A 25,609-nucleotide genomic window follows, 5' to 3' on the forward strand; every position below is an offset into this window, starting at 1 on the left:
AGAGAAATCTATTTGACCAGGTAATCCAAAATATTGCTAGATGACTTCCTATTGTTTGGCAGTAAGCTATTGTTACCAATCAATCTAAAGAAAAACTTTCAAATTCTTATTTTTAATCAATATATATGAAATGTTCCTTCACTGGGTAGTGTTCTTTCACTGGTTGGTTTACCCTACATGGATTATTAATATTTATGTTGTTGTTTCCAATGCCATTTGCCAATATCAACAAGTCTGTTTGGTTAAACCAAGCAAATTTAAGACACAGGGTACGTTTCTCGCTTCTCAGTGGCGCCATCTATGGCCAAGAATGCGACTTCAGCCACACACACTCGTCTTAACCCATTTTAAAGGGCGGGCCCATACATATGTACATCCTAATCATTTATCCACAGATCGTAATTTTGACCTGAGCCAGAGAGCGATCAATCTGCAATTCAGTACCCCAAGACGTATAGTTTGTTATGAAAAATGGAGAATTTTGTGACCCGACAGATTTAACTTGCACCAGTCACCATGAACAAGGGGAGTTTTCGGCCGGCTGGGATCAGATTCACGACTTTTTGGGCCAAGGCCTAATGCCCTACCCATCCATAATATTAATAAATAACAAATAGAAGTTTCGTTTATTAATTAGTAAAATCTTTATAAGAAGTAAAATCAATACAAAATTTGAGGAAGGAATACACACATAATAACTAGAAATAGAAACCATTGTAAATATTTCAAATTCTGTATGAAATGTAAATCGAAATGCCTCACATAAAACACAAGCGAAATAATTAAATGTCAAATTAGTTCGAAATTCAAATTTAAATTGAACCTTTTTAAACATAATATTTTTTAAATTTAAAATTGAAAAATGAATTTATAATGCTACTAACTCAAAGACTAAGAGCTTGTTATTAGCTCTAAATAATTTAATTATGGAAAACAAAAGTCATTTTTGAGACATTTTGTTAAGTGATTATCAGTTTTTGAATGCGCAACTTTGATTAAAATATATCTTAAAATTTATGATAATAATGTAGTACTAATGTAGCCTACGCTTTTAAAAAAATGTTGTACAATATATAGTATTTAGAAATGGCTTCGTAATTTCATTTTTACTGATTTAAACTTTTTAAATTATTAATTTTTAACTTATTAACTAAATTATTAATTTTTAACTTATTAACTAAATTATTAACTTTTAACTTATTAACTAAATTATTAATTTTTAACTTATTAACTAAATTATTAATTTTTAACTTATTAACTAAATTATAAATTTTTAACTTATCAACTAAATTATTTCCACATTAACACTCATGGGTTCTCTTTCATAAAATTATTATATATTAAAATTGATTACTTGACCTTCTTTATATTTTTAAAAAAAAGATTTCGCGTAAACATTCTAAAGGTTATTTATTGAAAAAAAAATTATGATACATTATTGAAATCTTTTATTTTTTTAGTTCATTTATTTACTTATTTAATTTTTTGGTTTTACAAAATAAAATATTTTTTCCTGACCTCATGATATAATCTACAATGATATAAATACCTTCCGATAAATAATAAGGAAAACTGAAAATATAAAGATAACTGCATTTATTCGAGGTTTTTTAATTGTCATTGTGGTTATTAAAAAACAAGCAAATGGATAAAATATTTAAGAAAACAAAAAAGAATGTTAAAAAGGCAGAATTAGTTTCTCTTTAAAAAATTTCCTATTATAATGCTCATCTTCAAAAAGTAATTATCATTTTTTATACTAGGGATAATATCTTACAGGGCAATTGAATGGGTAATTAACATATATAATGGCACACCATTCTTTCTTCAGATAAAAAGTATTTTATGTTTATTCTTTTTTTTTCTCGTTAAAATATATCGAGTTCTTCGGTTTTTTTTAAAGAATAAGTTTCATTTCAAAACAAATAAAATCTAAAAAAAATCTAAGCATCAAGAAAATTATAGACGCAGCAAAGAAGGAAATTTTTAATTTTTTTATTTAACTTCATCCTTAGTTAAACTCATTTAGATTACTTGCACAACTACAACAATTATTATCAGTAATTTTAGAGGAATTATTATAACTATGCAATTGATAATCGGTATTAGGTAACATGAAGGGTCAAATTTTTACAAACTCATTATTTTTTGCTTTTTTACTTAAAATTGGTGAAACTATTAATAGTTTCAATACAAATTTACTAATTTGTTGGATTATGATAAATCTTTACATCTAAAACAGCGCATTTTGATGCGTTTATTTTTCATAAAAAATAATTCAATTCAATAAAAAAATAATTCAGAGTTTCTCTATTTATTTTTTGAATAAATAAACATTACTACATATTCTTATGATTTTTCATTTGGTTAAAAATTCATTTATTCATTTGATTAAAAATTTATCCAAAATTTTACAAATCAGACGCACTTCAGTACTTTAGTAAGAACGCACTATGAAACAAAGGCCCTCTATTTACGCTTTTACCCCAACTTGCGCTTTTATTTTCATATTTTGTATTCTGGCGATCTTGTTACAAAAATATTTGAAATCATTCATGAAAAATTTTCCGTTCATGTAAGTTTATTTGAATTCGCTACTCGCTTTATAGGTTTCGTTTTATGTTTTATTTTGTTTTCTCCTTAGATTTTTATTTTTATTTTTACGTGATATTTTAACTTAATGTGTTCTGTTTTATTTGTTGTAAGTTTTTTTTTTTGAGTGCTCCTCACACTATTGTATTGATATATTTTGCTTTGGCTGTATTGATACAGTATTATGAAAGCACTCCGTTCTGCGGATATAATCGTGTGAGCTGATTGAAAGATTACATCTTTTATTTTCCGGATTTTTATGAAATCCCCCCTTTATTTCTAATATTTATTATAATTATTTTTCTTTCTCTCTTTTTTCTCTGTTCTGTAACTTTTCCATGTTTTCTCTACATTTTGATCTTATTTTATGAGTTTTATTTACTTGCAACCTATGCACAGTAAATAAAACTTATTGTTTTTCTTAATTTTCGTCGTTTTTTTTTCTCTTTGTCATTTTTGTATTTATTATGCTATATATATATATGTGTGTGTGCCTACAATAATACCTTTGACTTGAAGATATTGTGCTTAATAGGTTATCTTTTTTTTTCTTTAAAAAAAAGCACTTTCAATAAATAACTTAAACTGNTTTTTTTTTCAAATTGAAAATCCATATTTATAAATATTATCTAATTTAACCATATTTTTAAAAGAAATACTGTACTAGAAAATACGATTTAAGTATTTTTACTATATAATCAGCTCACTTATTTATATCACAGCAACACAACAGTAGCCATGCAGTTAAATTTCATTCCGACTTCTTAGGGCTTTAAAATAATTCCAACTTAACTATATTGATCTTTCTAGCGATTCTGATAAACTCCCATGTATGCTCCAACTGCAAGATGCCAAATATTTACTTAGGATTTAATTTGAAATCTTTTTGATGAAATGTATATTGACCAACTGTTTAAACCGTCATCGCAAGGTAAATGGGTGAAATCAGTATGTTTTGAATATCTGAGTTATTAGCATTTTGATTAATACTAAACAAGAGCAACAACGCCACTTGTCACCAACACAGTGAGTCGTGACGCAATTACGTAAACGGAAACGAAAACTGGATGTTTGTTGGACAGCCGAACGAGCTAGAAGCAGACTCGAAAATGGAAAATCCACTTGCAGTTTGAAAGTGGTTATTATTCCCCTAGCGTCCTTTTAGTTTAATTGGCACGCAGCATGCGGAGATGAATTCTAGTCTTGTTTTAATTGGATATCTTCATGGTCTAAGGATATCAGAGAGGGGATAAGGCTATATAATGAACTGAACTATTAAATGGGATTAAATTAACCATATTTTAATGAATCTAGGGAAGCATAAAGTTCTGATGTATGTGTGACGTATGCAAATTTAATGGATATTAAAATCATGCAAGTTATTAAAATGCATTTACAATCACTGTCCACTAGTGGTAAAATAAGTATGAAAGATTTTTTTCTCATGAATACAAAAAAGTTTTATTTGCATTCTAAACGATATTTACAATCAATATTAATATCTATTCGTGGCATGATAAACTAGCTGCTTACTATTTATATTAATGAATACAGTATGGAATGAAACTGTAGTATGATAAAATATAATATGTTAAACATTTCACTGCAAATTTAATGCTCCCTTCTGTTATAGTTTTGGGTTGAAAGCATGCTTTTATTCTCAGTATATTCAAGATTAATTATTTAATTATCATGCATATTATGTTATTAATATTCAATGCTTATTTAAATTCTGGTTAAAGTTTTGAAACTTAGTGTATTTCATGCACATGTGATAATAATTTTATTAAAAAAAATAATATTTATCTATAGTTAGAATATAAATTTAAATTGTTGATTTTAATAATCAAGATGGTGGTATTTATTGAAACTTTGTTTTTAAAAAAACTTTTTAAACACAATTTACCAAAAACAACAATTCTTCAACTTGAAAAATTATTAGCAAAATTTTTGTTGAATAAATAATATTGAGTAATAATATTAATCGAATAAGACATAACGGTATGTATATCTATAACGGAATTTTTTTTTTGAACAGCAAGTTAACTTTAATTAACTTTACATCCTAGTCAAAATAACATCATGACTAAAAATGAACTTATTATTGGTCTTGTTTTACGTTTATCTTTTTAAATCCAAAATTTATATTATTTGATTGCATATTTATTATTTCATTGCTTATTTATTGTTCAATTTCAAAAAGATCAACAAGAATTTTTAATTGTATCATAATAATTCATTTAACTTCTTATTTCTTCCAGACTCTTAACAATAATAACAATTCGCTAACAACTGCCATTATTGTTAATGCCTGGATACCACAATAACAGTTTGTCGCCCAATGGTAAGAATTAAGTTATATACTATTTTTTCCACCATTTCGCCCATCCTGGGCTGATCAAACACTCGGCGTTGTTCTTCTTAATAGCAAAATGTTATCACTCTTAAAATCTCCGAGGTTGGTGCTGCTTCGCAAGCGATTTCACGTGTGATCTATGGTAATGATCCCAGATAAAGTCAAGCTAATGTGGTGGTTGTTTTACACTGTCATTGTCGGTATTTAAGTGAAAACATTCAACTGATTCATTTTCCTCTATGTACAAAGGAATACGATTTGCCGATTATTGTTAATGTCTGAATACAACAATCTCAGTTTGTCGCCCAATGGTGAGAATAAAGTTATATGCAATTTTCCCCCATTTCGCCCTTCCTGGGCTATACAAACACACGGCGTTGTTCTTCTTAATTGCAAAATGTTATCACTCTTAAAATCTCCGAGGTTGGTGCTGCTTCGCAAGCGATTTCGCGCGTGATCTATGGTAATGGTCCCAGACAAAGTCAAGCTAATGTGGTGGTTGTTTTCCACTGTCATTGTCGGTATTTAAGTGAAAACATTCAACTGATTCATTTTCCTCTATGTACAAAGGAATACGATTGCCGAACGTAAGGTCATCCCACCTTTTGAAACTGCTCACGTTTTTGGTGGTATTTGCTGTTAACTTGCTTACGGTTGTAGGTGAACTCTTTATAAATAGTACTGAACACCAGTTCGAACGTCGTCAGAACGGCAGTTTAGACTTGGACTACAGTTTTTTGATGAGGGAAAAAACTCTTCCCGATAACAGATCTGGTAGTTCATTAGCAGCCTTCTAAAGCTCACAGTCCTTGAGTCAACATAATCTGGAATATTAGTGGCAAATGAGTTATTTAAAACAATGCTTTGTTAAAAAGAGAATTGTAAGAAAATAAAGGACTCTGTTTAGATACATAAGTAATGTTAAACTTTTCATAACTTCAGATGGTTTCCGTATTTTTAGAATATACCCGTTATTTCGCAGACTAAAATCAATAGAGACTATAAAACTCATGTTAGTCGGCAATTCTGGCCTACAAGCAGCAAGCAGTAGAAATTAGTTTACGAAACTATTAACAGCTTCATGTAGTACAAATTTTATTTAATTCTGAAACCAATTAAGGTAATGGTTAAATTAATAGTGGATATTATTATTTCTGAATTTTTAAGGCATTTAAGAACATGTGAATATTAATAAAATGTAGATCAACTAATTATAAATACTATTTAAAACATTCAAAAATGATAAAACTTTATACTTACAATGTACAGCTAAACGAACGGAATATCTCAATGGTTCACCAACATCGTTGCTTGTTTCACACATGTAGTAACCAGCATCCCCTTTTTGAGCAACAGTTATAGTCAGAGAACCATTTTCCAATACGTGGATGTGGGAACTGCTTAAAATACTTTGAAGAGAACCATCCTCTAAAAAGTGAGAAAATAATAAAAAACAATCACTTATCCGATCATGCATTTGTTATATATGCAATTATATCCATAATGACATAGGTTATTTAAGTCAGTATTAGGTTTATTATAAAAAAGTAAAGCTATAAAACCAAATTTTTTCGAGTTTAAAACTCATCTAGAAAATAAAAAAATAATATTATAAAAGTGTAACAAAACACGTTTTTGAAAGTTCTTAAAATGCTTGCGTTATTTCAACTATATTTATATCGTTGTGGTGTACTAGAAGGGTACAAAAATGCTCATAAATCTTCTATAAGTCATTTTAAAAAAATGCTTTAATTTAAGCAAGATATTTTTATTTTTGAAATAAAGGAAAATATTTAGCTTCATTATTAAAACATTTTGGTTTGTTTTCAATGTTTGACTGTACTGCTTTAGTACTTTGCTTTTTGTTATCAATTAAAAAAATCACTCGACTATTTTTTTTTTATTAAACTAAGTTACATAAACTTTAAACTTCATGCAATAAAAATTTGAAGTAAAAAATCTCCCTAAACTTTGAGTAAAATGAAAAAGAGTGATAACGTAGAATAAAAGCCTCGAAGTTTTACCATCTCATAAAGTACAATATAGAAAAGAAACGAAGTTACGCAGCTAAAACAAGATTAAAAACATAATTTTTAATCATTTGAGCGATATTTAAGTGTATTTTTTAATTCAGGAAAAAGATAGCCAACTTTTTAAGATTTTTGTGCCGCCCTGGCCACCCAATGAATGTGTTAAACGTTTTGAAGAGTGTAATATTTGTTCTATTCTTAATTTCATAAATTAAATAATCTGACTGTACGTGCTTTAATTAAAAAAAAAGATAATAATATTTCCAACTTCAAAGAAAACAACAAACAAATAAATAAATAAAAATGATCTTATTCATATTAACAGGTCAAAACGAGATAAGGACATGAAGTTAAAGCAAGAAATTTGTCCCAGAAAACTATCTCGAAAAATCAACTAAAAATATTAATAACTTAATTTTTTTGATATATGCTGCTAAATGCATTCAATTAATCGTCTTGCTAAGGGCCAACTCCAAAGAAAAATATTATCATAAAACTGTTCATAATTTTCTTCACACAAACTTGTCTCATTAGAAGAAAAGAAGAAACGCAGCCAATTTACGCTAAAACTAGACATGAAAAATAGATTTTGACGAAAAAAATATGCTAATATATCGGGTCTTATGATACATTTTGAAGGGATGTATAATGTGCCTAAGTCCTGAACAAATAAGATAGCACCGCTGCATTTTCTGATGGGAAGTCTCAACTTCATCGATAATCGTTAATTTTGAAAATACTCTTCAGGGTTGAAGCCTTGAGATGTTAATTGATTCACCAGTTAAAAAAAAATAGTTTCTTTCTAAGATCATTAACGCTTTTTTGATAACGTATTTCAGTGATCGATAATGAAAAACTCAATTCTCTTAGTAGATAATCCGTTATTTTAGATAAAATTTTATTTTATACGATAGATTTTAGGTCTTCTTAAAATTTCAAGCATTAAAAAAAAAACAAATAATATAAACTGATACTATATTTATATTGTGACAGATATCCATCAATAATATTCGATGATCATTAAGGATTTCGTCTTATTTTGCTGAAAATTAAGAAAATTTTCTTTTAGATGTATACCAGTTACCAAAATAAAATGATCAACGATTTCATTGACGATTCGAATTAAAGAAAAAAACGGAATTAAGTAGTTATATACTCCTATTATTACTTTCTGCATAGAAAAACAGCTATTCATTCCCATCAAACTTTAAAAATAGTAAGAAAATTAACCGATAGAAGGCGATACTGATAAGAATAAAAACTTTAGAGAAGTTTGTTTTTGTTAGGAGTCAGATAATTTCATTTGGAATAAGTTAATTGGTGACTGTTAACTATGCCATCAGACTAAGCTGCATTGTCATTTTTAAAATTAGTGAAAATAAGTAAATCTCGTTAAATTCAGCTAAAATTAGATTTCCAGTCTTTTTCACTTCACACTCTTATTCAGTATAAAAATGTGTAAACAAAAAAAAAAAAATTATATAAAACAAAAGTCCACTCTTTTTGCTTTCGGGTTTTTTCCCACTTAGGGATTACATTAAGAAGCGAGTCTACGTTTCTCTTCTTCTACTAACCTGTCGGAGTTGAAGATGAGGATTACAGACACTGTTGCTTACATCACAGTTGTCACGCATTTTTATGTACAAGAAAAAAAATACCAATAGGATTGAATTTTGCTGCTTTAAAACAAATGGAGCTTACATTGATCACTTATAAGTTAAAGACTAAAAATGTATGCATCCCCGTAACTCCTTATTGTTACCATGAATCCCTTCATGATTACTTACATTTAAAACTAATTTCAGGAATTCGCTTAAAACTGCTTTTCACACCATAATCTCAATTTCTTTAAAAACAATACTTTATAATGCGAAACCTTACAAAAACTTTTATTCATAACTGTTTCGAAAATAAAGACTTGCTGAAATCTTTTTTTAATCAATTATTTCAAGCGTTTGTAGTTAAACTAGATAAGACAATTTAAAATGCTTTATGGTTAATAAATTATTCCATGGAAATGAATGAGAGTTTTATTTCAAATGATCACAGTTTATTTGAATGAAATTTTTATAATAAGATTTCTTTTATTTTAACGTTAGGAAATTACGGTCTTGATGTTCTTTATCCTATTGATTTTAAAGGTTTGTCTTTGGTTGAAGAGCTTTGTCGTTAGTTGAAATTGCTGAATCTAATTCATTGGTATTGTATTTTCATTAAAAACATTTATACTGATTACACAACAGTCTTCAACCGTTAGGATAGAATTTTCCTATTGAATGAACTAATACTTCAAATTTCTCTTTGTAAAAATCTTTCATAGTGTATTTTATTTCATATTATTCTTAAGTTTTATTCGATAAAACGTGAAAGGCTTCCACATAAAATTCTTCTTTAGAGTTTTGTTGCCGTTATTGTATCGATGATATCAAATTGATTTCTTTACAGCTAAGTAAAAAAATTTGTTTAAATAAAGTGATAGTGGTAAATTTTATCAAAATGCTTCAGATAAGCATTTCGCTTAAACCTTTTCCCTTGTGTCTCTTTTTATATCTTTTAAATCGCAGAATAAGGTACGATTTTAAAGGAATCCTATGCAGATACAAAGAGTTGTTTTTGAAGATCTTTCTTCCTCGGTTCTTTCAAGTTATTGCATTTCACATTTTGCAACAGATGGGGGATGTATATATTGAAAGACTAGGCGAGGATATGCAGCACTAGAAAGGAATAAAAAAACAATATAATATCGGTAAAAAGACGCCAAATTTAGTTTTGCGCCAGACAGTGTTTGTCGCAAAATTGAAAAAGTAACGGAAAAAGTTTTAAAAAACGACACAACCTTAAGTTCGCGGGAGAAAATCGTTTTTATTGTATCCGTTTTTTTTATTTTTATTTCTCCCCATTCTCAATCTTTTACTCAAAACTGAATTGTTTGAGTTAGAATCTACTTTTTCGAATAAAAAAGGCAGATGCGAAAAGAAATTTTCATTAAAACTCAGTCAAGTGTTTGAAGATAATTAAATATCCAACTGCTGCATTGGAATTCCGAGCAAAATCAATAATGGTTGTTTTTTTTCTTCATTTTTCGCCAGTTTCTTGCGTTTAGGTTTTTTTTCTCCAGAGTTTTAACTTTAAACTTCATTTCAGAGGCAAAATGATGTGTTTGAAGAATGGGCTGGACGTGAAATATCTTCGCATAATTTTCCGATGTTTGATTTTTCTCCCTAATGTGACGATTATTTCTTTTTTCTTCAGCTTCATGCATAAGCGACATCTGCTTAACTTCTGCGGTATATTTTCTCAAAAACATTTAATTATAGTTTAAGAAGAGTGATAATGCCTTAAAATGTGGTTTTCCCCGTGATAGCACTTTTTATTTGTGGTAAGAAGGAAAATAATGTGCTACGTGTGGATGTTAGCTAGGATTTATTGTTACAGTCAAATACAAATTATTTTTCCAGTTCTGTTCCCATTGTTTTTAATGACGTTATTAACATATGTTCCATTGAGAAAAAGCTGATTTTAAAGCAAAATCATTCGTGTTATTAAAGTGTTTGTAGAGTTTAATTTTAATTTCGATTAATTTTTAATACTAATGGACTACCTACGATCGTTTGGGAATTTTTCTCAGTTATGATAAGCAGAAAGTTGAGGTGTACGCTCACAGTACGCCACAAAAATATCGATTGAAAAATTCTCTACTCTAAAAGCGGCTGTGACTCCTGATTAGCAATATTGCGACATAATAGCAATCTTTTTCCAAGAAAGTTAATTTCATAATCGAATTATTTTATTTCGTAACTGACGTTGAACAGCTGACCCAATTCTGAATTTATGACTATAGATACAGACTTGTAATTTTGAACCCAATCCAGAAGGCAAAGGGCGCCTGGATCAAGCACTGGAACAGACTTGCCTTCGTGAAGGAAATTTGATGAAACTAACCAGAGTTTGAGTTGCATGGAAAACAAAAGCCACAAGACCTCCACGGGACCTCCCATGTTAAGGGGATTTTAACCCTAATCCGTCTAAATCTGATGATATTTTAAGCAAGCATTGTGGTCAGTGCTCGACGGAAGTAGAATTCGTATCGGCAAGTCAACTCTGTGCAACTTCATTGGAAAGCGTGATCTCTATACCCTGAGCCCCGTGGCTTGGAATAGAATTATTGTAGTTATTATTTTTATTTTTTCATTTTTATGACCTTTGTTGAACAACCGACCCAATTTTATAGGTTTACGACTACTAATGTTCAACTTCGTATCCTTGTAATTTTGAACCCAATCCAGGAGACAAGGAAACTTCTGGATCAAGTATTGGGGGAAATTTGCCCTCGTGGAGACTTTGTTATGAAACTAATCCACATATGCGTTACAAGGTGGGAAAGAACCACAAAAAATCCCATGGTTAGCAAATTTTCGATCATAATTCAGTTTTTTATTAGTTGTTAAAATCACGTTGTAAATACTAAACTAATGGGTCTTTGTCAATGGTCTGAGAAAAATCATTATTGATGATTCAAGAAGGACAATAACATGACCAATTAAAATTGTTATATTGAACAAGTGTTAATTTTCTGTTCAAATTATTGACGTTATTAACCAATAATATTTTGAGTTTCTATTTTGGTTTGTTAATGTCACACTTGGGATAATAAATTCATGAGCTATTGTCGATGGCCTGAAATCAATAGTTAGTGATGATTCGGCAGGGACTATTGCGCAACCAGAAATTCGGGCAAGGAGTGTTCCATCGAGCTAGGTTAATTTTCAATTTGAACTATTGACGTTATCAATATATAATATTTTGAGTTTTGATTTTAGTCTGTCTGTTAACATCACACTAGCGCTAATAAATTACTGGGCTATTATCGATGTTCTGAAATCAATCGTTAGTGATAGTTTAAGAGGTACTAACACACAACCAGAAATATTATTAAATAATTATAATGGTTAATTTGCCATTCAAATTATTAACTTTATTAACATATAATAGTGTGATTTTCAATTTTGGTTTGTTTGTCATTGTCCCACTAAAACAGTTTAGATGGAGTATAGATGGTGGTCTAGGATTCATCTGTTGTGATGATCTAGATACAGAACAGATACGCACTTTACCACCGCAGCTGACACCATAGAATGTTCTTTTTAGCAAAGTATTAATTTTGATTTAGACTTATTGTCATTATTAAAAGTAAAATGAAAATTATTAATCGTTAAGTAAAAAAATATTGATTCTATCAGCAAATGTTGTACTGCACTGTTATTATTTAGAACATAATCTAAATTATGTTCTAAATAATAACAGTGCTGTCTGCTATTGTCTTCAAAAATACAGTAGCGTTTATTTTTTGTAAGATTTTTACGTCTCTAATTAGTTAACTAAATATCACCCTGGTAAGAAAAAATGAATAAAATTCAAATGTAATTGTAAAACATTAATAAGTTTACTGTGATTTGAATTTTAAATTGGTTGTGAAACTTAAAACACCTGTGGTATTTTAAGAATATGAGTCTACAGTTTGAATTAGCAACGAATCAGCAAAAATATTATTTGAAAGGAAATGTTTTAATTCTTCCTATTGTTCCTTAAAAATCAAACATGATTGCAAGCAATTATAAGCAAAACAATACAGGCAAAAATTTCAGAATATATTGTGTTTTAATTCATTGTATTAATGTAATAAATATTTCTTCCTAAATTTTTAATAATTTAGATTAAAAATATTTATTCCTTCTTTCAATTTCTGTAAATCACTTCTGATTGTTTTATCTGATTTCACAAAGAAAGAAAAAAAAATCCTCTATGAAAAAAGAAGATAATTTATTCAGATAAAGCTGAAACGTCACGTGTTCAACAATGGAGTCCTAATTTCAGTAAGTTATATTACTTTAGGCGTGGTTTTATAACCTTTTCTAGTTCTAGAATTAATAGAAAAATGAATAACTTATTCTAAATAGAGCTGTTTAATTCAGGTATTTTAAAGGTGTGGTTGAAATGTGATTTGAGAATGACCAATTGAATATTCCTCATCGAAGAATTATACAAGTTGCTTTAAAATTTAAATCTTGACGAAAGCGTGTTGCTGGAAATTATGCAAATCTTCACAAGAAGTATCTTGCTGAATTAAAAATTACTCAATTATTTACGATCGAAATGCATCGAACTTTTTCCTACATTTCACTGAAAAACTAAAAATAGAGGTATAGTAGGAAATCACAATTTATGTAAGAACAAAAATTTTAAATTTTTGCTCCCAGAGATGTTTTTTAAAGGAAATAGATTTAAATTCTTTTGTAAATATAATTCTTACTTTGAACAAAACTTTCACTAAATGCAAGAACAAGGTAAAAACCTCAGATGTGTCGTATTTTTTTAAAATTTTCTTAAGGAATTCTCAGGATAGCTTAAAAACAAACGTTTTGTAAAGACCGCATTCAATATTTATTTTTACATTTCTTGTCAAGAATATAGATACAAAAATATACATATTGTGGTTTGCAAATTTAAATTGAAATGAGTTTAATTATCGTATATTTATTAAACTTAGGAGGATTTCAGGTTCAAAAGGTATACTCAGTCTTCACACTCCAAGGACACGCTTAAATGGCAGTTAAAGTGGACTTTTGATTGGCAATCAATTTTATTTATCTTTTTAAAGACAAGGCAAAATATTTTTAGCTCACAAAAGTTTTTTGTTTTTCAATATTTAGACCTAGGATTTAAGACTTAACTAATCAGAGAGAATTGTGGGTATACAGACATGTAATTTTACTTTTAATTCACCTAGCTGTTATTTTACAGGTTCTGTGATATTTCAATTTAAAAGGTAATATGAGAAGTAAACATTTGTGTCTATTACAGATGCAAAAATTAATTATTATTATTAATATTTTGCAATAAATGGATTTAGTATTTGAGTTAAATAAATTTAAATTTCTTAAAAAATTACATTGCCGTTTGGAAGAATAGGAATAAGCTTATTTACATTTACTTCTGAAGGTTATATATAATATTTCTTTACTTTTTAATTACTTATGTGTGTCTGCAAAAATGTTTCTGTCATGTGTTTTTACTTCAGTCTTTAAATTATGAACACGGTGAGTTTTAAATTAATACTTTTTTTTTCTAGATCCGTCTCCTTCTATTTTTTAAACCTATTGTAATTTTTTAATTCTGTTTGTGTGAAAAAGCATCGTTGAAACATTGAAAAAATATATTTCATAAATTTCATACATCCAAACAGATTTAGTTTTTAGTTTTGCGTAGTGATGCTTTTGTTTACAGTTTAAAAATTTTTATAAGTTGCAGCATTATTTCCTATTTATACACTTTTCAATCTGTAAACAATTTGTATAGACTTTTCAATGTGTCAAAAGCTATTGTCATCATGCAAATTTGGTACAAACAAGAAATGTCTTAACTAGACAAAAACTTTTACTTTTCTATATCCATGAAAGCGAAAGTCTGTCTGGGTGTATGCTCGCTAATAATTTGAGAACAAGAGCACTAATTTGGATTGTGTTTTCTTCACTAGTTTCCAAATTTTCAAAGGATGGTTCGTAGTTACCCCCTTCCAGTGTTGCGAAAACAGTATTAAAAGTATAAAACTTCATTATGAAAATCTTTGCTATCGATTAAAATAGGCGATGACATGGAAGCAACATTTTTACAAAATAGTTAAAAAATCGAACAAGTAGAAACTTAACGACTAATAAAAACATTAAATATTCATAAAGTTAAAAACAATCATAGTTTAAGTGCATAAAAAAGGGTGTGAGGAAAAAAAACATTCAGGCTAATGAAAGTTATCGAAAATTGAAGTTGAAAAAAGAAATATTATGTTTCACTTTCACTGATAATGCTAAACACAAATATATTTATTCTTACTTATTTAAACAGCATTTTAATTTCAAGGCTCTTAAATTTATTAAATTCTAATAGCAAATATCGATAATAATAATTGGTTGTTCACATCTTTTTTAATCTATACTTTTAAATTTTAAAACTTTATTTTAAAAATAAAAATTTGCACTTATTGGTTATCGGTATCATGAAGCCAAGTTCACCAATGAGTTGATCGACGCCAGCTTCTGACTTATACAGGATACAGATTACCAATAATACTCATGGGAGCATTTATTATGAAAATATCGTGAATATTTCGATAACATAGTGAATGTTAGAAAATTTTATTTGGGTTACAAAAATATTAACACCAATGAAACTACATTACAATTGGTAAAAAGCGATATATTTTTGACAATGAATCATGATATTAAAATATTGAATGTTAGAAAATTTCATTTGGGTTACAAAAATATTGACACCATTGAAGCTACATATTTGGGTTACAAAAATATTGACACCAATGAAGCTATATATTTGGGTTGCAAAAATATTGACACCAATGAAACTACATTATAATTGGTAAAAAGCGATATATTTTTGACACTGCATCGTGATATTAAAATTTGTATTCATTTATCTTGCATGTTAATGTTTGGGTGGGTAGATACTCGAAAGTGCAGTAGCCAACTCATATTCTTTATAGCGATAAGTATAAGATGAAAGGTTGGGTACAAACAGTAAATTTATGTCCCAAAAGTCGATAAATTTATTTTTAGCTTACATTTAAGACTTATATAAATTAAGTCTCAACTTCTGTTTATCAATATTAAAAAAAGGAAAGTTTTTAATGACAACAATCTTTCTACTAGGCTTAACGCGTCAAATAAAAGTGAAAACTGACTTTAACTAGTTAACATAAATACTCATTTACTTGGTTATGCTATCTTTCAGTTCTTGAATAGCGCTGTTAAGCTAAATTCGCTTTTGAAGTTTATTTTTCCTTTAAAATATATTTTTTACTATTTTAGATCTGAAATAAAAAAAATAATAGCTAAAATTCCTTTCGGTTTTGAGCAAAACCCCTTACTAATGAAATTCATCAGCTTCCATAGTTAATAACAGCAAATAAATGATTGATTTTGATAAAGCCGCTAATCTGATTTATCATCCATCAAAAGCGCCAGTTAGAAAATTAGCATATTTGTTTTTTTTTTCTCTTCTAACATATGTTGAGCTAAGCATTTTAATAACAATTTCACCATGATACCCACGATACAATACAAACATGTAAGAGATAAAAATTAAACCAAATTTCCTTTGAGCAATATGAGTTAATTAATTATACGAACGCATTGTTTTGATTTTTTAGTACGATACTGAATCTCGAAATACTTGAAATGAAAACGGAGACCAGCTGGTCGTCGGAGGTGGCTAGAATTTCTTAGAAAATATCTATGAATAATTTGTTAGAGGAGCAGGCTCCCGATTTATATTTTTAAATAAATTAAATTTATCTTAAATTCTCTTCTATAATGAATACATTTTCAATCAAATTGTTTTAGATTAATGATTTTTCAAACCTGTATATCATTTATAATAAAATGATGTATATTATTTATGAAATGCATTATCTCTTATTTGAATATGCAATGATTAAAAATACCTTAGTTGAAAAATTAAATTTGAAATATTTTTTTCATTCTTTTTTGTCAATATTGTACACACCAAACTATTTTTAATTATTCGTAATTTACATACATCTCCAATATTGATAAGTAATTAAGCTAAATCTCTTATCTTTTGCAGATCTTTTGCGAATTTTTTTAAGTTTTGCTATAAAAAATAAATTGCTACAACACAGATTTCTTATTGGTAAAAAAGTAAATATAATGGGAAGTAAGAAAAATTATTTATTAAATCAATTTGCACTTTTTTAATTTTTATAACTGAAATTAAAAACAAGAAAAGCAAATTTCTAGGAAATACCTAAAAAAACTGTAAGGGAATAAGTTTAGAGAAACTATTTGAGTTCTTTAAAGGCTAGGAAAAAAATTTAGACATCTTTCTGACATATTGCTCAATAAATTCGAGACGTATTTAGAAAAGAGTAGAAATCCCTAGATGGTCGTAGAATGTTATGGGTCACATGTGACACTTTGTTTAACGATAAAGTTTATAATAATGGCCTCACTGAATCTAATAGCTCAGAGGTTAACTCAATAAGAGTAAAAACCGTTTCAAAGATCCACTTCAATGAAATAAAGAAAGAACTTAACAACGGGTGACTGAAAACTAAATTGCTTTTGATTTAATTGTTAGTTGCTTAGTTCTTATTATATTTAAACATAATAGATATCCCCCTTAAGTTTTTAGCACATAACATAAAATAATTAAATTTTAAATGTTACATTTTAACAGAAACATAATGAAAATTTAAAAAGAGTAACCTACATAATGCTTTATTTGATAAGTAAAAATAGGACTGATTTTAACATCTGCTTTTAACATAATAGAATTCTTCCTTAAGTTTTCAGCAAATAATATAAACTAATGAAATTTTAAATGTTACATTTTAACAGAAACATAATGAAATTTTAAAAAAGAGTAGCCGATGCATAATGCTTAATTTGATAAGTAAAAATAGGACTGATTTTAACACCTGCTTTTAACATAATAGATCTTCTCCTTAAGTTTTCAGCAAATAATATAAAATAATGAAATTTTAAATGTTACATTTTAACAGAAACATAATGAAATTTTAAGAAGAGTAGCCTACATAATGCTTTATTTGATAAGTAAAAATAGGACTGATTTTAACATCTGCTTTTAACATGATAGATCTCCTCCTTAAGTTTTCAGCAAATAATATAAAATAATGAAATTTTAAATGTTGCATTTTAACAGAAACATAATGAAATTTTAAATGTTACATTTTAACAGAAACATAATGAAATTTTAAAAAGAGTAGTCTGCATAATGCTATTTGATAAGTAAAAATAGGAAATTCGATTTTCAATATTTGAATTCATAAAAAAAGTTCCGAAAAAATTATTGAGTAAAAAGGAATTGGGAATGATTTGAGAATGATGATGCTCTTTTAGGAAGCTTATTTTTATGAATGCACCAAAAATGAAACTATAGTTGTCCTTTTTTTGTGATTTTTATTTTAAATCATCTTCATTTTTGTTACTATATTTCTAGACTATTTAGTCCTTGATTCATACTAGAAACGAAAACTTGATATTTTTTAAAGTAATTTATTTCAACAATCTAAAAAATAAAAACAGTTTATTATGCAGAATTATTTTAACTATTATCTATGCTTTATAACGTCTATTTCAAATAAATAAATGATAAAAAAAGATGTTAAAGAAATTCACATATGGAGTATTCCATAACCCCACATATATTGTTATTATTGCTGAAAATTTGGAAAAGTAAATTAGGTTTTGGAAAATTAATATTGGAGAAAAAACTAAAAAGAAGTATCGAAATCTGGCAAACGTAAGTGACTAAGAGGGGTAGATAAAATATCAAAATCTGCTTGATTTCCGGTTGAAATTTGAAGGTATTTCTAACTTTTGTAGTTTAATTCCGCTCTATTTTCTCCTGTCATTAAACGGTAAATCGTGAAAAAATTATATTTAAAAACTCTTCAAATTCTAAGTTAATAATAATATAATAAAAAGTATATATATTAAATTATATATTAAAATAATGTATTAAATAGAACATCCTAACCACCAATTATACATAATAGAAGACAATTTACGGAGCATTCTGCAATTGCTGATGCTTTCGTTAATTGTGAGAGGAATGTTGAACCACTAGGAGCATCTGCGGCAGTCTATTATGACATTTATGAGATATATTGGAATATATATGCGAATTAGGGCATCACAAAATAACATTTAATCATAAAAAACGCAGAAAAGGTATCAAAATCTGGCGAATTCATCACAGAATGCGATATTCAGAATTTCAAAACATACTTTATGGCTAAAGCTTTATGGCATACTTTATGGCCTTGTTTTACTTGCTTAAAAAATCATTTTTACTCTACCTATAATTTTAACTGCATGTAAGAAGTAGATTAAACAAAATAAAGCAAAAAATATAAAATAAAATAAATAAAATAAAAAATAAATAAAATTAAATTTAAGAAATAAAAGAATTTGGGGATAATGAATCACTTTCCATGAATCTGGTATAATTAACAATATATTTTTAAAAAAAAATATTATTCTTATTTTTTAAGACAACCTCCTAGGAATTTTTATCATATAAACTGCTACAAATATGTTCAAAACGATATAAAACTTAATTGCATCTTTTAATAAATTTCACTCAAATTTACATTTAATCGAATCTAAATTAATTCAATTTCTTTAATGAGGAAGGATAGTATAAATTATATATTTCTCGAGTCATAGTAACGAATCAAACCTTTATTAGATTCAGGCGAGTAATTCAATCAGTATACTTCAAATACGTTTTGATTTTCGCTTCAAATTATCATCATAAAACATGTAGAACTTCATGAAATATATAACTTCATATAGAATTGACTTTATCTAAAAATGAAATCGGAGAAAGATTTAATTAATTTAAGATTTAGTTTCAATTGTTGGAAGCATTTCTAGTAAATTATTTTTCGTTATTGCAGAATATTAAGATAAATACTTTAGTCAGATAATTAGAAGTGTATTTCTTTAAAATAATTTATAAATCTCATTTCCTAAGAAAACCTTGTTAGAAGTAAAACAATTACACATTTGTCTGAAATATTACAAATGTAAATGATCTTATTTAATAAATTTTATTCCGATTTCTACTCGATCGAATCTTAATTTATAAAATCTTTATTAACACTATTTCTTCAATAAGGAAGGATAACAAAAATTCTATGTTTATCGAATCACGTTTACTAATCAAATCTTTATCAGATTCTCGCAAGTAATTCAATCAATCTACTTCAAATGCGTTTTCGATTTTAACTTCAAATCAACTTCATGAAATATTTAACTTCGTAAAGAATCGAATTCATCTAAAACTGAAATTTCAAAAATTTAATTAATCAAAATTTATTTATTAGAAACATTTATTACAAATTATTTTTCCGTTATTGCAAACCATGCGACATGTGATGATCAGAAGAAACGGAAAATGTTTTCATTTGAAATTTGTTTGCTTCGTGAAGGATTGCGACAGAAAAGTCAATTCCTTTCCCAAAAATCATTTTTACCACGCTTATATTAACTTGCTTTCGTGTATGTCTTTTCGGGAGGAATTTTGTAATCAATTTTAAGCTAACTTTCCGACTAGCTACAGACTTTAAAGTCGGCACATAGTTCAGAATTGGATGACAATGCATGAAAATGAAGAGAAAGAAGACATACAAAGTAAAATAAATTTAAAATTAAAGAAAAACTAATTTCTTCGTGATTGTCTTTTGGTGTCAATTCAATTATTTCAAATTAGTGTCACATGTCAGATGAAAAGTTTTGTGTACAGTGAGTGAAAAAATTGAGATTTTGGAAGTGAGTACAAAAAAAATCAAAATCAAAAAAATATTTTTAAAAACCACGTTTTTGTAGTGGAGAATAATAATTAAAAAACAAAAGTTTGAAAAACGAAAAACGTGGGGCTCATGAAGTACATAACAATACATATACACATACTTATACACATTTTCGTACTCATACACATACACAACCACATGCACATCCACATATACATCCACATACACATGCATATAAACAAGCATATCCCACATCCACATCCACATTCAGATACAATTACAGGTATAGATACACATATTCTCATGAGCACACATACACACACTAGTATACCATTACTGTTATGTATTTCATGTCCTCCACGTTTTTCGTTTTTCTAATTTATGTTTCTTAATTATTATTCTCCACTACAAAAACGTGGTTTTTAAATTTTTTTTTATTTTGATTTTTTTATTAATGATAGCTGATAAAATACAGTTCGTAGCATCAATGTTTACTTTGAGTACCGTCTGGTATGTCAGCTCTTTGGTAATTTTCATCAACGTCCTGTTGGAAAATATTTAAATAATTTCTGATTATTCGGTAAAACATTACATAATTAAACTTACTCTTTTAATAAATTTTATTCCAATTTCTACTTGATAGAATGTTAATGAATACAACATCTTCATAGAAGAAGATGAATAAAACTTCTACATTTCTAAATCGCATTTACTAATCAAATCTTTATCAGATTCTCGCAAGTAATTGAATCAGTATACTTCAAATGCGTTTCGATTTCAGCTTCAAATTAACTCCATGAAACATATAACTTCATAAAGAATCGACTTTATCTAAAAACGAAATCGGGCAAATATTTAATTCATCCAAGTTTTAATTTTGTTTGCTGGAAACATTTCTAGTAAATCGTTTTTCCGTTATTGCCAACCATTCGACGTTTGATGGTCAGAAGAGACGGAAAAATGTTTCATTAAAACTTTGTCTGAGTCGGGTAGGAATGCGGCAGAAAAGCCAATTCTTTTCACAAGAATCGTTTTAATTAATGATAGCCGAGAAAATAGTTTGCTTGGTATCAGTGTTTACTTTGAGTAACGACTGGCATGCCAGCTCTTTGATAATCTTCATCAACCTGGTGCTGGAAAATATTTCCGGAATTTCGGATATTTCGCTCGCTCCTTCCATAAACATTCTATTGGCTTTTGGGTCCTGTGACTTTTCAAAATGACACTAGATATGAGACAACTAGTAATTTTAGAATTTTCTCAAGAGCATTTGTTAGGAAAAGACATTATTATTGAAGAAAGTCCTTTTTTCTCAAAATCGGTTTCAGTTTTCCAGTTATCGGTTTCTTTGATTTGTAAGTAATAGTTTAAATCTTAATATCTTAAAAATTAAAAATAAATAAATAATTAAATTTTGAGACTTAAAAATTGAAAAATAACACAATAAGTGAAATTACTTAAAAAAATGGAATTTCATAAGTTGCATTATTCAACACTATGAATTATATCATAAAAGTTTTTATTACCATTTATGCACGCATTTCAAATCCTTTAGCTTTAGTGAATTAAAAAATAATAAACGACAATTCAAAATTTCTATTTTAAATAACATACTGAAGGATTATTTGAAAAATATAATTACTAATGGTAAAAGTACTTTTTTCTCATAATCGGTTTCAGTTATAGAAATGATTTATTTGTAAGGAATAATTTAAAGCTTAATTTAAGGAGAAAGTGAAAAAAGAATTCATTGAAAAAATATTTTGTGAGTTACATTGTTTGTCATTTTGAGTTTTATCACTTCATTTATATAATTGTCTATAGTTGCAATTCAATTCTTGAAGCTTTTAATGAATTAAAAAGTAATAAGCGAAAATTTAAAAATTCTATTTTGAATAAAATGCAGAATCAATTGAAATAGTATAAAAAAATTAGCTTATTGAGTAACAACGTTTGACATTTAGCGCACAAAATGACATCAGTTACAAAACATTACATAATAATTTGCATTGTTTGATGTTTTTTATTATAGAACTTCATTTATAACATATCTGAAATATTTAGACTGTGCTACTCAAAAATAATATTTCTTTAATAATTTAAAATATTACGTGAATCAGAAAAATTGTTTATTTATATTTATTAAATGGTAAAAATTTTTTATTTAGCAATTGATAACAGTCAACGCTTGCATATTTTATAAATTTAGATTTAAAATTCCAAAATTATTAAATAAATAACTACTTAGGTTGAAATGGTTGAAAGTATGTTTGAAATGTAATGGAAAGGAAATCTATCCTTATAAGTTAAACAAAATATAAAGATTACTGTTTAAAAATGTGTATGTTATCACAGAGCATTGAAATTTCTGTTATAAGGAATCATTAATTTATGATGTTAATGCATGCAAAATTTAGGAACGTAAAACTGATTAATTATGTCAAATACTACTAATTAATGATTTAAATAAGAGGTTGGTGGAAGGATTTTGAAAAAAAAAACAAATTAGAATTTTAGTGAGTGAAACGAAAATTATAGTTTAAATTATTATTTTATGCATCTTAGATATGCATTTAATTAATTAATTAGTATTTAAGCATAGTTAAGCGAATTTGAAAAGAAATTTTAATATACGGTAAGAAAATGAAAATTTTTAATAACTTATTGGTATAATTCTGTATTTTTTTGAATTGCGTATAAAGTTAACAAAATATCGTTACTTATTCAAAGCTAATAATTTATTCAGAAAACACAATTACTTTAATATACCAAACAATTTTTTTTTATTTAAGTAAAGCGCTCAGATTGCTTTCTAATAAATTATTCCATTTTAAAACATAGGATTTCTGAATGTATTTTATGTTTTTGTTTCGCATTTGTTATAAGAACGAAGATACAAATTTTCAGTTCTTCAAAGCACTCGAAAAAAGAAATTCTAAAAATATTAAGTAAAAAAGATCGATTGCTTATGCGAATACGAAATAGATGGCAAAAATTGGAAATGCATTTACTTGACAAATCGCACCAATTCATCACGAGTTGAAAAATAATACTCATTTATCTTAGTTTCTTTGCACAACAAAGAATAAAAAAAATTGCATTTTTGAGAAAAAAATCGCGATCAAAAGAATGAATCATTTTATTCCCCATTCTGTGTGAACTGAATGTTTCGCTACAAGAATAATTTTCTTTTAAAAATTCTTGATGTATCGAAGTTTTATGTGTGACTAAGGAGTAAAAAGAAAGTTAATAAATATTCACTCAATAAAAGAAGTCAGAATTTAATGGAGTAAAAATAGCAGTGAATTGTAAAAAAAGAGATATGGTACATTTTTTTAATCAGTAACAGCTGTTAAGTAGATTTAAATGTAAAATTTCTCTAACAAAAACTACACTGATATCTACAATAAAAGGAAATGATTAATTATTGGATTATTCTTCGAGTAACCAGAATATAAATTAAGGATCATTTAAGAATCCTGGTATGTAAAAAAAAGATTATAATGTACTTAAAATAAATTAATTGCAAGAACGATTATGCAAATATAAGAAAATAATTATTTGTCGTGTGTTTATGTGAGTAATAAAAATACTACTCTTCTTACGAACAATTAGTGGCTAATCCATTAAGCAAATCAAAATAAAAAATATAGAGTTGTTGATAATTTATTGCTACAGAGCTTTTAAGGTAAGGGCTACACTAAAAAAATTCCAGGTGAAATTACGGTAGAAAGTAGTCTCCTGGGTCTATTCATAAATTTAGCATTACGGTAAAATCCACTTTTACTGTAAAATTGTATACATTATACTTTACAGTGATATTTATTTAACTGCAGTGTTTCTGTTGTTTTTACAATAAATATTATTGTAAAAAATACGGTATATGGGTGATTCTTTTTAAACATGACAATTCGGACCAAAAACTTTCTTCAAATTTAAAGTATTCAAAATAATCTGAAAATTTTTTTGTATACTTCTTTAGTTGCATTTATTAATATCTTGCAGACAGCAGTGTAGTTTATTGAAATTTAGTTGAGAAAAAAAAATATAAATTCACCAAATCTTGATTACCAGGAAAATAACATATTAGCTTAGAAATTTAAAAAACAGTCTTTTTAAGTTAATAGTAAGTAACTCAACTTAGGCCTTTATGTTAGATGGACCATAAATTGCTTAAATTAATTCTTTTTATCCATTGTAGAAAGAATCAAATATTTTTTTGTTGCTGATATGTACAGAGTAAAATTGTGTATAATAATCAATCATTAAATAAATAAATAACTTTGATTACTTCCAAGCATATTACAATCATACATAAACTTGGTATTAGGTTAATATTTGCTTTTCCTCCTTACTGTATTAGCAATTAAAAAAATTTTGGCAACACTTCAATGTCCTAGAATTCATAAGCCAGGAAAATGACAGCCAAGATAATGACAAATTCGCCGTTTTATAGCATGTAGCTTTACTTTAATTTAATATTTTGGCCGAAGACGTTTATATTCTGCAGAAAACAACAGGATTTCTTAAAATAACTCAGATAAATCTATGTAGTTTTTGTTATTAATAATTTCAAAAAGCCAGGAAAATGAAATAAAAACCTACTCACCTTGAAAAATTTTTTGAAATAGATTCTGAACCAGAAAATTGGTTCTTTATTCATGCAACAAGACATGCTCATATAGGAGGGTATCTAATCAATCTCTTAACATAAGATATTGATTGCTGGCTCTACCTATTTTGGTTATAAACTACTAAATAAGAGTAGCCAGGAAAATGACAGATACTCTTGGGACAAACAAATTACTGACAGAAAAAAATTTTTTATACGAAATTTTTGTAAATAATACCCTCTGCGTATATTCTAGAAATGCTTACACCGGTTGAGATAAAAAAATTAGATATTGAAAAATTTATGGAAAGTTTTGAGCTAGTTATTATTGGAAGCATTGTTTGGGACATGCCAGGAAAAGGACATTTTGAAGTTCAATTAATTTTTTGAACTATACTATACAGTCAATGCTCGTGCAAAGTCATTTTAAAGTGCTAACAGTAATGCAATTCATTAATTTTTTTAAGAAACCTATCTTTTAATATTTTAGTATTCGATCTTGGAGCAAGGGACAGTGAAATGTCTTATTTCGTGAGAATCACCCATATATCAGATTTTTCGCACCTTAAAATTTACTGTTAAAAATACTGGTGCACTAAGTTGCAGTACATTTTACTGTAATTAAATCAGAAATGTTTTACAGTGTACTT

At 27.4% G+C, this 25,609-nt stretch overlaps 1 protein-coding gene across 1 annotated transcript in view; it reads right to left on the bottom strand.

Annotated features, from left to right (window-relative positions):
* The window catches only part of LOC107441504 (cell adhesion molecule Dscam1), a 410,456-nt gene that overhangs the window by 156,815 nt on the left and 228,032 nt on the right, over positions 1–25,609 (bottom strand). The window contains exon 10 of the mRNA XM_043043537.2: positions 6,209–6,376. Coding sequence (XP_042899471.2) covers positions 6,209–6,376 — 168 coding nt within the window. The remainder of the gene's footprint in view (positions 1–6,208; positions 6,377–25,609) is intronic.

Source organism: Parasteatoda tepidariorum, chromosome 8 (assembly GCF_043381705.1).
Source record: "Parasteatoda tepidariorum isolate YZ-2023 chromosome 8, CAS_Ptep_4.0, whole genome shotgun sequence".
Lineage (NCBI taxonomy): Eukaryota > Metazoa > Arthropoda > Arachnida > Araneae > Theridiidae > Parasteatoda > Parasteatoda tepidariorum.